A 13,735-nucleotide genomic window follows, 5' to 3' on the forward strand; every position below is an offset into this window, starting at 1 on the left:
ATATATATATATATATATATATATATATATATATATAGGGCTTTGTAAACTTTAAAAGCTATGTTCAGTCAGCTATTATTATTTGTTCCTTTGCTTCTTGAGTTCTAATTCAGAGCACATGTTCATTTCTAAACTGCTCCGAACTCTTTATTGCAAGACATCCTTCCGTCTCTCTATACAATTTGTCCTCTGGGACTCAAAGAAAAGTCCAAACCTTGACTAGGTATGGCTCACTGACAACCTATTGTGAAGCCCTTATCTAGAGAAGAAGGTTTGGAGGAAATATAATATGACACAATGTGTTTCTAAAAACCAGTGTTTGGGTTCTGCACAATACCTAGGTCAGATCGATATGCTTATGTTATTTATAAGCACACATGGTTGGTGCTTGTGGGAAGCTAGGTGGTACAGTGGATAGAGAGCCAGTCCTGGAGTCAGGAAGACCTGAGTTCAAATCCATCCTCAGACACTAGCTGTGTGACTTTGGGCAAGTCACTTAACCCTGTTTGCCTCAGTTTCCTCATCTTTAAAATGAGCTGGAGAAGGAAATGGCAAACTACTCCTGTATCTTTGCCAAGAAAATCCCAACTGGGATCATGAAGGATCAGACACAACTGAAACTATCAAGCAGCAGCAACAGTTGGTACTCAGAAAAGATTTGGCGATGAGGATGTGAATAGTTTTAGTCTGGTAGTGTTTTTCTTTTGGGGCTTGGTATAAAAAATATATGTTTTATCCAACCTCTAATAAATAAGGAATATCCAGTTTGGTCAAGGCAAATAATTACTATATTTAGGAGGAATATTAACTGACAACTAGATAGGTGTTAACTCATAGACATAATTCAGAGAGAAGGAACAGTGTCTAGAAAGTCTCTGATACTATTGCCTAGGACATTCAATATTAAGAAGACCTCCTTTTTAAACTTGAAGACTTCCAGTAGGGAGGCTTAGATTAGGGTTATGAGGTTGCTATTGAATTTGCTCAACTTCAGCCTTAGAGCAAATGTCCAAAATAAAATAACGGGCTAAAATAATGCACTTCTGTTATTGGCTCCCAAAGTGGTCATACCCCCTATGCTACAGAGTGTGATGTTGACAAGTTGCTCCTCCTTTCACCCTGTGACATCACTAAATTTCCAATAGTGTATTGCAGGATAATATGTTGTCAGCATAGCTAGAGATTTTGCTGGTTCATCAATTATGGTACTAAAATAGGGTTGAAAAGTTGCATGTAAATAAGTAAATATTACAAGCATCCCCCCAACATGGCACTTGGAATTGAAATATCTTGGGCCATATTGGAAATAATTGACTTAAGGAATATGGAGTAAGTATTAAGTATGGGAAAAACATTGTGAAGTTACAGAAGTCATACATGGCTATGCATGTGAGTCTCAGTGCAGGAACAAAACATGTTCTCAAGCATTAATCCTTAACCTGTTGCCCACATGCTACCCCCACTCCCAGTGTGACTTAGAAGATCATAAGGTTATCCTAGGATCATTATCTTGCCCCCCCACCTTATGCCACCAACCTTTTGACTTGGTGGGAGGTGTTGCAGAATGAGTTTCCTGTTTTGTTATTTAAGACCATTATATCACTCACCTGCAATTCTGCCAAACTCTCTTCTTATGGTTCACAGCTTGGAAAATACAAAAGAATGAAATAATGGTTCTAAACTATAATAGCTTGCTATTCTTGTAAACCTTTTGGGTCCGCAGCTTCACTCTTCAGTCATTCTCATGTGCACATACTCGAAACACCAACAAATCTTTCTTTATTAGACCTGAATGGTGTAGGGTAGGGATAGACTTACTTACCAAAGCATAGAAGAGGTCTCTTTAATGCCTAGAAGGGGTGATAATTCTAGAGGGGGTAAGAAATCCCTTAGAGAACAAGTACTGGGGTAAATAACCTCTTTCTGTTACTCCCGGTTGGCCCAGAAGTAATAGAGCTAATTTTTGAGTTTTGAAGTGAGACTGAATTTCGGAAATCTACAATTACATTAATAGCTGACTCCTCAACAAGATATCAAGATATGTGGTGGGTAAATAGGATTAAGTACTCCATTTCTTCTCTGCCCCACTCCCTGCCCCCCCATAGATGGTCATGAGAAGGATATAGCCGATAAAAATAGTTACAAAACACATTTTTATGGGTATTAAACTCAACTCTGGAATCACATGTTACTTAGGTTCAATTTGGGAGAGAAACATATGTTATCTGAAAGCAGAATATTAATGATCCTAAACTACATTATTTTAAGTACTTTAGGGTAACTTATTTGCTTGCAGAATCTGTGTATGCCTCAAGATATTATACTGAAAATAAGTGTAATTAGAATGCTACTTGAAATTAAGAAAGCTGGAACTAAAGTTTTTTTTTTCTATAAAACATTGGTAAACATACACAATATTTAAACAGCTGAGCTCAAGTAGGGGCCAGAAAATAAGAAATTATAGGAATAGAGAATAGGAAATTATACATTTGGGATACAATTTATTTTTAAGATGGTTTAAACTACCAATAAACTATCTAGAAGAAGTAACCCAAATCTACCTAAGGAAAGCCTCCAGTCATTTTTTTCAAAAGCAAAATGAACCAACTCTTACTCAAATAAGAAACATGAAAATGTGTCTTACGTTTGCTGTTAAAGGCTTGTCTTCCACCCACATCAATAACTTTGGTGTGCCTCCTTTCACCTGCTAGATGTTCCAATAGAAACCTGTCCAGTTCTTTGTAGGTGCTATGAAACACATGGCCTTGCTCTGCCTGCAGAGCTATGGCCTGCTCCAGCAAACTCAAGTGCCCTTTTGTTTTGTCCAGGTCCACCGACTCTTCTGTTGTTATAGACAGGCACTCAGTGTCATCTTCATCACCATCTAGGAGTGGATTTTGAGCTCTACTCCCCAAGGATTCCATGGGAGAATTTGGTGATTCTCTCATCTCCATTTCAGAATCACACACTTTTTCACATGGGACAAAATTTTCCACTTCAGTTTTAATTTCCGGAGCTTCCAAGGGCTCCTGTTGATTATTACTTACAATGTAAGTTTGGGCTACATGGGATTTTTCTGGAGTTTCTTCTGAGAAGTTGGAACCACTGTCCCAACCATTTTCTGCAATTTCAGAGTGACTTTCATTGTCATCAGACGAGCAGTACCGTAGGTTAGAATCATTGATTTTGGCCTTGCAATCAGCTGAATGAATCATGAAGCAGTCATCGACTTCATCACTTTCAGTTTTTAATGACTGAATACCACTGTCATTTAGGTTTTCAGTTAGTGTTTGTATGGAAGGATCTTGCTCTAATTTTCCCAAGTGCATTAAAGATTTGACCACTAGGTCTTGGTAGCTGGTGTACCTTTCTTTGTTTCGGTTGAAGCTTTCTTTTCCATTTGAATGAAGAATTCCTTCAGTAGGCTTCACAAGATTTTCTTCTATGAGGAAGGCAAGCCAATAATAACAAAAATAAAAAGACATTTTAAGAAAAAAGCACCAAAAAAACTTATTTTGGTATAGAATACTAATAAAGATTTGTGTTTAACTCGGAAGTGCTTGGGAGAGATTTCTCCATTACCTCCTTCAAATGTCTTTTACCTTAACACCTATTCTCCTCCCTCTTCCCAGTCCCAATTTTTGAGAAAGATGAGTCTCTTTTAGTCATGGAGATATTTCCCTTGGTTTGGTTCTAACATTCAACTAAATTCAACAACTGTTTATTAAGGTTGAAGATCAAGATGAGAATGGGGCCCCTGGCTCAAAGAAATCTATGCAATTCTCTACCCCTAACATCCTACATATTCAAAAAGAACTCAACCATACATGGAGATGCTCCATTTTGGGTAATTTGGATAGATTCTGGGCTTGGAATGGGGTAAACCTTGGTTCAAATCTCACCCCAGACACTTCCTGGCTGTGTCACCTTAGGCAAGCTACTGAAACTTTTCTGAGTCCCAGTTTCCTTATTGCAAGTATGGTGACACTTCTACCTCAAAAAGCTATTGCAATGACCAAAGGAGAGAACATATCTAAAGGACTTTGTAAACTCAAAGACTGTATAAAATCTAGCTAGTGTTATGAAAAATGGGAAAATGAATGTTCTGAAGAGATCCTAAAAATAAGTGCCCTGAACAGAAAGCAAGTCTGCTCCCATGAGGAGTAGTAGTAGCAGTAGGAGCAGGAGTATGGGGTAGGAGTAGGAGTAGGAGTAGGAGTAGTAATAGTAGTAGTAATGAAATAGTGGGAGAATACAGAGGCAAAAAGTACATTGATGTGATGAAGCTAAGAACTAACTTCCGCATCTAGTTGAATTCCATATCAGGTAAGTTTGGGGTTTGAGAGAACCTCATAGTATGTCTCTGCATCAGAATAAGTCCATGGAGCTGATTTCAGCTCTCATATGCACCAACAGGACAGCTTATGATTTCTAGTGTATGGGGCTGTAAAACGTACCACACAGCCTCGCAGTTTTCATTCTGACATTCACTTGCACAAAAAAATTAAAGACCCATTTATGTGCTTCCCAAGGCAGGGCTGGGGGTGGGAGACACGAAATATTATGCCCCCTTTAAGGACTGATAAAGACACCAAGTGAAGTACATTCTATGATAATAAGCATCTTTGTGGGGAAGAAAGAAAGAGCCACCCGGTACTGAGGGATATAGAAAGGGCGTCTATGTTGGGAGACAATATGCCTTTTTTGTCTCATTTAATTTTTTATAAACATTGTCTCTGACAAGGACACTCAAAAATACATCTCCATCATCTTCCTTTCTGGTAATTACCTCTCTAAATCAACACTGGACTGCCAGGATCAAGTAAATATTGCCATAGTAACTAAAAGCATTTTTGGATGAAGGGAAGAATTTAGTCACAACACTAGCCCCTTTAATAATGCTGATTATAGGGTGCAGTCTTTTGTTGGGATCTATTCAACATAAACTGAAAAATTTAACATTTTACTTCCTAGAAAAGAGGCTAGATAAACAAGCACATAATATTTGATAAGATGGCCTATCCTATTCTGAATTCATATCAGAGGAACTCCAGGTTTAAATAATAAATTAAACATAGTCTAAAATGCAAATGAAGTTTTTCTCAATAACACGTTGGCTATTAAGAGAAAGTGTAAAGGGTTATGATAATTTTAAAGTATTATGAACTACAGAAAACAAATAAAAAGCATTTTCAGTGAATATGCTCAATTCATTGAACTATTCTCTCAATTCACTTAACTACCCACATGTGTACAATAATGATTTATAGACATTATACCTAATTATGCATATTTGGGCTATGTTAGAGTGCCTAACAAAAGCTCTAGAAAGCAACAATTACCTCTGTTGCTTAGCTACATAGTTTAAAATATTCCTATTAAGTGCAGATTACTGGGGAGGGAGGGCGACAAAAATGCACATGTGCACCACAATGCATTTCACTCTACTGATGCCAAACTGTTAGCATTTTGGGTCATTTCCAGTTTACATAATTGTTTGGTTCAACTGTTTGTTATATGTTAAAAGAAAATATTTATTAATTATTCTTCAGAAAATAGGACTCATACAGTGAGAGGTGCCTATGTGCATTATATGCCTTGGTTTCTAAACAGGGCGTCTACAAACCTCAACCTAACTTTCCAGAAACTCCCTACTGGCTTTCACTTCTCTGTAATTGGAGTGAAAAAAGTTGAGTTAGCTTTAGAAATACAGCTCCTGGTAACAATGAATTTAGGTCCATGAGCTTCCACAGTGGTATAAGGCACAGCCCTGGTTTTGTGAAGTTTATGGGTTTTTTCCCCTTGCTTTCATTGGAAATACATCCTACATCATTAGCAGCAAGCTAGAATAAGTGTATTTGTTTCTTATTGAACACTTTTAAAGATATTAATGTAACATGTACACATTTCTTTCCTTCTAGGTAAATGACAAAAAAGATTTAAGAAACCCACTATTCCGAGTTAAATTTTAATAGAAACCTTTCTCATGCTAATGCTAAGGGGTTAGTTACAAATGAAGATACATGTCAAATTGAAAAAAGGATATCTTGCTTTTCTCAAGAACATAAGATCACAGTACTACTGAGATCAACTCTAAAGTATGTTTCAGAAAAGGTGCTGACTTGCATTGTTCTGTATCCCTCTATAATTTTGATCTAGTACCCACCCCTGTGCTTTTTTAACCTCCTCCCAGTGCCTTGCATTTGATATTTGCTAAAAATTTTTCATTGGCAAGGATTGGAAAATGGTGGGTACAATGGAGAAAGTAATTTTGTGTGGTATACAAAAAAAATCCTTTATTAGTGATGAGTAGAACTTGGATCAGTAATTGACTTCATTGGAGAGTCTTTATTCTGAAATGTCTATGAACCAAGTTTCCTGGGTGGTTTCTATTATCTACAGGGTGTTCCTAAAGTATGGACACATAGGCAATTAACAGCAACGGGGGAGGTATCGCATCGAGTTCACGTGAATCTTGCAGAGCTGTAGCCATAATGGCTTTTGTTTTCTTTGAATGGCTCAGCTTGCCTCATTGAGCCTCTGGACACTGTGGCTTGCTCTTCCGGGGCAGGAGGCCCGGGGAGCATGCCGGGAGGCAGACGGCTTCCTGTGTGGGGAGTCATGGGGCTGGCTGAGGGGAGGTGTTAGCTCCAGAACCTGGTCTACCCTAGGGGGAGGAGCCAACTCAAGAACCAATCAGCCCTGGTCATTCGGGCGGAGCTTGATGATGTCAGAAACCCTATAAGAGGGGAGAGGACAGCTTGAAGATTCTCTCTTTCCTTTTCCGGTTGGAGCCAGAGGCAGTTACGACAGTTACATCGTCAGTTACAGTTGCAGCTTCAGTTTCAGAAACAGACACAGCTGAGGCAGGAGCTGCCAGCAGCAGAGCTGATCTACGGGAGGAAGCTGAACAAAGACTTCAGTCCAGTGGGTAATCTTATTACCATCAAGGGGGAAACATGATTTTGCTTTACGCAATCATGTTTCTCTGTAGCCTCCTGGTTACTCTTTCAAGGCGTACTTATTGGGCCTGGAAGATTATGACCAACATATCAAAATGGGGTTGCTGGTTCATGGGTTGGTTACTGTTGAGCCTAAATAAATGTTTTGATTCTTCTGCCTTCTACTTTGAGAGTTTCTTCTATCCGGCGATTCCGAACCTTTCAGACATGTTTATGATCCTCTTTGAGATTATAAACTCGGCCCTCCTGATACATTTGGCGTCACGAACAGGATCGCTAGGTATAAGATCTCTATTTAGAAGCAGAACAATTCCAGAGGAAGAGATAAATATCCCAGGATGGGAGGATCCATTTTATTCCTCCCTAGCAAAAGAATTGGCTAAAAAAGCTGGACCCTGTGAAAACTGGGAACCAAGGCTACGGAGAGGAGATCCTAGGGATTTGGAAAAGTGTTTACGAGAAGTTGGGATTCAGTCAGGGGCATCACTATCTAGGCAAAGCTGGATAGTGTTATCAGCCTACCGTCTAGTATACGAAAGATTGAGATTAAGTGAAAGACATGGGGGCACTCCTACCCCACAGGGAGAAGAGGAATCTCAGATAGCAGGAGACCAAACTGACTCAAATAAGAACTTTTCTATTAATGTGGCTAAGAGCAACAGGAGACCAAAAAAGCCCAGAGTGCATTTCAACCCAGCCCAGAAAGAGCCGGCTGAGGCACAAAACACTACTGGGGTTCAGGATGTGCCTCACACAGAGAATAGGAGATGGTTAAATGATCAGACAAGGGCTCGACCCATACAAAGGAGGAAGACAGAAACCCGAGGTGAAGATTCAGTTACAAGGGAAATTCAGGAAGATTTCTCACCGCAAGAGGTCACAGATATTTTGAGTAGATTCAGCCAAAGAATAGGAGAACCATTGATATCTTGGATGGTAAGACTCAGTGATCAAGGGGCCGGTGGAATATCAGTAGATGGGACAGACTGCATGAGATTCATAGGTATCAGCCATGATCCTCTAGTTCAACAAACTTTTAGGGAACATCATCAGCAAGGAGATGGTGATAGCAGGACTACTCTGTTGGCATTAGCCGCTGTGGGATGCAATAAGAGATATGATACTGATTCTATGTGGCCCACTGAGCACAGACCCTGGTATTCACTTAGAGATTGTATCATGAGACTAAAGGAGGAGGTAATGAAGACTGCCATTATGATAGGAACTGCAGACAAATATTACAATGATCCAATGGGACTGTCTCATAGGAATTTAATAATTAGGACAGCTCCCCCTGCTTATAAACAACTAATTTTGAATTTATTACTTGGAGAAGTAGGGAGCCGTCTTACAACAGTGATAAATAAGATTTTACAGTTATATGACTTAGGTGACTGGGGAAGGGATAGATCTCCTCGAGAGAGAAGAGTGTATAACCAGCAAACTTGGCGCCAAAGGAGAGTAACAAGGAAAGAAATGTTTACTGCTTTATTGAGAGCAGGAGTAGGTTTTGAAATGATAGATGGAATTCCAACCAATGAATTATACAGAATGTATAGAGGACTTAATAACACGAGAAATAGGGAAATAAGAACTGCTCCTGCAAGCCTACAAGCCACTCAGACTGAAGGTGACCTTGTGTGATTAACGGATGAAAACTTGTACATTTGGGGAAAGGCTGGGAGGACAATCTTAGTCTATATCTAGGGTGGGATCCTCTTGGCTTCCTCATTATGTTCCTTTTGAAAAGAAACATTTCCCACCTGAGTTTGGCTCTGATGTTGGATCTTTGCATAACTGAAATCTCAACCAAACTTGAGATGATTTTATTTGAAGAATTATAGTCCATACTTGTTTATTCTTTTTGTCCTTTGTTTTGGCTAACCTTGTTGCTAGTTTTGTTTCCTTCAGGCTTAAGCACCCTGCACTTTCCGGTGACTGCCTAAGCATGTAGCATTCTTGGAATTCCTGCCAGCTTGTTAAAGAAATGACCTCTGGAATGGGACTTCTTGGGGGCAGGGCCATCTCTACATCCAATTTCAGCATGAAGAAGCTATGGAAAATGAGACCTTCACCCCTCACCCCAAGATTTTGAGCCCCAATCGTTCAAGGGGGGTGGAAATGATGATAGTGTTCTGTTTACTTATTTTGTGTTATCCTTGCTGTGTTGTTTTATTGTTATGATATTATTGATCCTATGTAATGGATACAAGGATTTAGGGGTGGACATTTGAATTATTAATAATTATTTTGGGGATGATTGATTGAAGAGATTATCTTGCTGGGACCTAGGGGTGGATCGCATTTGAATCGTTAAACCAATGTTTAGGAATGTCACCAAATGATATGTTTTGCTTTATAATGAATGATATGTTTTAGTTTCCTTTGTAATTGAATCACAATGTATGTTCTAGGATACATGGCTGATTAGATTATGTATCCTATAACAAGGGGTGGAATGTAGCCATAATGGCTTTTGTTTTCTTTGAATGGCTCAGCTTGCCTCATTGAGCCTCTGGACACTGTGGCTTGCTCTTCCGGGGCAGGAGGCCCGGGGAGCATGCCGGGAGGCAGACGGCTTCCTGTGTGGGGAGTCATGGGGCTGGCTGAGGGGAGGTGTTAGCTCCAGAACCTGGTCTACCCTAGGGGGAGGAGCCAACTCAAGAACCAATCAGCCCTGGTCATTCGGGCGGAGCTTGATGATGTCAGAAACCCTATAAGAGGGGAGAGGACAGCTTGAAGATTCTCTCTTTCCTTTTCCGGTTGGAGCCAGAGGCAGTTACGACAGTTACATCGTCAGTTACAGTTGCAGCTTCAGTTTCAGAAACAGACACAGCTGAGGCAGGAGCTGCCAGCAGCAGAGCTGATCTACGGGAGGAAGCTGAACAAAGACTTCAGTCCAGTGGGTAATCTTATTACCATCAAGGGGGAAACATGATTTTGCTTTACGCAATCATGTTTCTCTGTAGCCTCCTGGTTACTCTTTCAAGGCGTACTTATTGGGCCTGGAAGATTATGACCAACATATCAAAATGGGGTTGCTGGTTCATGGGTTGGTTACTGTTGAGCCTAAATAAATGTTTTGATTCTTCTGCCTTCTACTTTGAGAGTTTCTTCTATCCGGCGATTCCGAACCTTTCAGACATGTTTATGATCCTCTTTGAGATTATAAACTCGGCCCTCCTGATACAAGAGCTCATCAACCTTTGCATCACAAATGAATTGAAGATGTTATTTGTTGATATTCCAATTAAATAAAATGTTGAAAATTTCATTCATTGCGTTTCTTGAAAATATGCATTTTTGCCTATGTGACCAGATTTTAGGAACACCCTGTTCCTGCAGGGAAATTTGCTAGCCAATTTTTACAAATATGTCAAGAGTTCTACATCTATTGCTGGGGAGTGCTAAAAGAAAGAAGGAAGGAGGAAAGAAATAAAGGAAGGAAGGAAGGAAAGAAAAAAGGAAGGAAGCCCAAACCTACCAAATACAACTAAGAATAATCAGAAAAATTGTTAAGTAGAATGTTCCCTGAAATTTCCTGAAAATACATGTAAAATGTATGATGTACTGAGAGTTGACAGCCTAGGTTCAAGTCCTGACTAAACCATTTCTAAGTTGTGTGACCAGGGGCAAATCAGTCTTAGACATTTCTTCATCAGTAAAATGAACATGTTGGGCTAGATGCTCTTTAAAGTCTCTCCTATCTTTCACATTAAATGATTTTGCTTTTAGATGTCTATTAACTTCCTAGGCTGCTGGAGTAGGGAACCATTTTCTTTTAGATTGGACTTAGGATTTCATTGATACGTGAACTCCTTCCACTGACACAGATTGACACTTGCTATGTAACTTGGAGTCTTACAGTGTTCCTTGGGGGCACTGAAAGGTGAAATCAATTGTCCAGGTTCACAAAACCAATATATATCGGATGTGAGACGTGCTAACTTAGGGAATTATTTTAGAGTAACAAAAAACAGCCTTAATGATCTACTGGAATCAGTGTACCCCTCAAAGTGCTGAACCAGCAGATCATGGTTTTGAACCATATGATTCACAGAATTATAGATGGTAGGGAGACTTTGGAGGTGACTAAATCCAACTGCCTCATTTTAAAGATGAGGAAACTGAGACCTAGACAGGTCAAATGATTTGACTAAGTCACAAAGGTAGCTGGGATTTGAAACTAGATTCTCAGATTCTAAATTCAATGTTATTCTTGCTGTGCTGTAATACTCTCTTACCCACCTCCTCATGTGATCAGTAACATGGAATGACAAGATGGCAGACTGGGGTTACAAAAGTATGCAGTACGTACACATAGGACAGTGCAAAGACATCATAAAATTTAAGCTAATTTTCTTGGCTTCATTAGCAAGTGCTAACTAATTGAATTAGCTAGCTAAAGACATAATTAGGCAAACAAGGTTAGAGAGAAAACTTATTCCAGTGGGCAATTGGGCATTACTAGGTGGATGAAAAAGATGATTTTTAATTTTTTATTCTTTTTCATAGGGCATGGAGCACCCAGGGCCTGCCACTTAGCAACTCTGTCCAATAGTTTCACAGCATAGGAATTTGCTCAGCCTAATTTCTGAATTTAATTTGTCCCCAGTGTAGAGAAAAATACTGGGGTAAGGGTGGCAATTACTAAGGGTTGGAAGATGGATGGGAAAGCAATGCTGGAGGGAAGAAGCCATGGTTAGTTAAATATTCCCCCTTTCATGCTTTTCCTATTATTTTACGTATTTTCCCTCTTTATAGTTATTTTAGGTTGATGGTCTATACTGTTTTATTTAGAGTGTATAGATAATTGAAATTAGTGAATTAATTTGCCTGAATGAGCTTAAACCATATTTATTACAGAAAATCATAGAATTGAAGGGTTGGAAGGGGATCTCAAAGACTATGTGGTTACATGTCTAGCTTAGCACATATCTCCACCTGGAATACTCTCCCTCCTCATCTTCACCTCTACACTTCCAGCTTTTCCCAATCCCTCTTAATTTTAGCACCTTCTCTTTGTTTATTATTTCCTATTTACCTTGCATATAGCTTGATTGTATATAGTTTGCACATTGTCTCCCACATTAGACTGTGAGTTCCTTGAGGGACTGTCTTTTACCTTCCTCTGTATCTCCAGGGCATAACACTGTGCCAGGGACATGGTAGGTGATTTAAAAATGCTTATTGACTAACTGATCTCCAGTGAAAGAGTGATCCAGTCCACTTCTGAACAAAGCCAATCTTTAGGAAGTTTTTCTTGACATCAAGGTCAAATTTCATCTATTTGTTTTAGTTCTGACCTCGAGAGCTAAGCAGAACCAAACCTAATTTCCGTATGAAAACCCTAAAAATTCTTGGAGATAGTCATCTCAGCTGCATATCATCAGAAAATTGTATAGGTTTGCCTTCTATGGCTTTATCCAAGATATTGATAAAAAAATGCTGGACAGCACAGAATCAAGCACAGATCCCTCTGGACTATCAACCAGAGACCTCCTTCCAAGCTGACATCATCATTCATGACTACTCTTTGGATTCAGTAATTCAACAAATTCAGATGCAGTAATTAAACAAATTACATCTAAGTGTATTGTCAGTTAACCTTACCTCTCCATATTGTCAACAAGGATAAGATGAGAAACTTTATGAAATGCTTAGTTAAAATCCAGATTTATTTTATCTATAGCTTTCCCCTTGTCTGCCTGTCCCGTAATGCTACTAAAAAAAGGGGGAAGAAAAACCCCAAATACTTATTTAATGTCCTCTTAATTGATTGTAAGGCAAATAAATTTCTCTCTTCTCCAATTTATTCCTAAGTCAGGTGTAAATAAAATACAGTGATGGCCATCAATGGCTAGACTTGAATGTCTGGCTGAATCTATTTTGAGAATCAAGTACTCATGAAAAAGCATGCTAATCTTTTTTTTAAAGTTCTAATGGTGTTTAGGGAAGAATGAGGTTTTTGTCAAATTGATGAAGAGCCCATTAAGTCTCATCTCATGCTTCAAGTTAGCGTGAGTAGACTGACAGTAGCTTACCTGAGCTAGCAGGTAAGGCCCAACCTCCAGCTGCATAGGTGCACTTAGATGTGAAAGACTTCATCTACTATATCAAGTGCCATGGAGAGGATCTCTATGGAGACTAGCTTTTTATCTTAACAGCATAAACACATGTATGAAGAACATATAAACATGCTTTGAAAATACCAAATTAGAAATTAGAGACTTACAGTGTTTGAATTTAAATAGAAAATTTTAAACCATTTTCAGAGTGAAAGGATCAGGAATAAAAATCTAACCTTAGCCCCAAACTTGTAAAGTCCTATTCTCCATTTAGTTTATTTTATCACTAGTTACTATTGTGCCTATTGGTGATCACCATCATTGTCATTATTATTACTTATACTATGAAAGGACTAGTTATAATCTAGGTAATAACAAATTTATTTCTGTTTATTTGTGTAATATAAGTTTTTTTTAAAACTAACAACTCATTTAGCCATATTATTTTTTATATAAAAGTACTAAATCCAGAAATATCGTTCTATATTCTTTGCAGTATTATATTTTCATGCAGGTCCTGGAGTCAGGAAGACTTGAGTACTTGCCTGACCTCAGACATTAGTTGTGTGACCCTGGGCAAGACAGTCTCTGTCTAGCTGAGTTTCCTCAACTATAACATTGGGATAATTGTAGCACCTTCTTCACAGGCTTGTTGTCAGATCAAATGTCATAATATTTGTAAAGTGCTTAGCACAATGCTTGGCA

At 38.9% G+C, this 13,735-nt stretch overlaps 1 protein-coding gene across 4 annotated transcripts in view; it reads right to left on the reverse strand.

Annotated features, from left to right (window-relative positions):
• The window catches only part of ST18 (ST18 C2H2C-type zinc finger transcription factor), a 92,373-nt gene that overhangs the window by 76,624 nt on the left and 2,014 nt on the right, over positions 1-13,735 (reverse strand). For 2 of the 4 annotated variants that reach the window (XM_036761415.1, XM_036761431.1), the window contains exon 2: positions 2,645-3,442. The exons of 1 other annotated variant lie outside the window; for it this stretch is intronic. In XM_036761415.1, coding sequence (XP_036617310.1) covers positions 2,645-3,442 — 798 coding nt within the window. The remainder of the gene's footprint in view (positions 1-2,644; positions 3,443-13,735) is intronic. One more of the 4 variants, XM_036761422.1, reaches the window with a different exon arrangement.

The sequence above is a fragment of the Trichosurus vulpecula genome, chromosome 1 (genome assembly GCF_011100635.1).
Source record: "Trichosurus vulpecula isolate mTriVul1 chromosome 1, mTriVul1.pri, whole genome shotgun sequence".
In the NCBI taxonomy this organism is placed as follows: Eukaryota; Metazoa; Chordata; class Mammalia; order Diprotodontia; family Phalangeridae; genus Trichosurus; species Trichosurus vulpecula.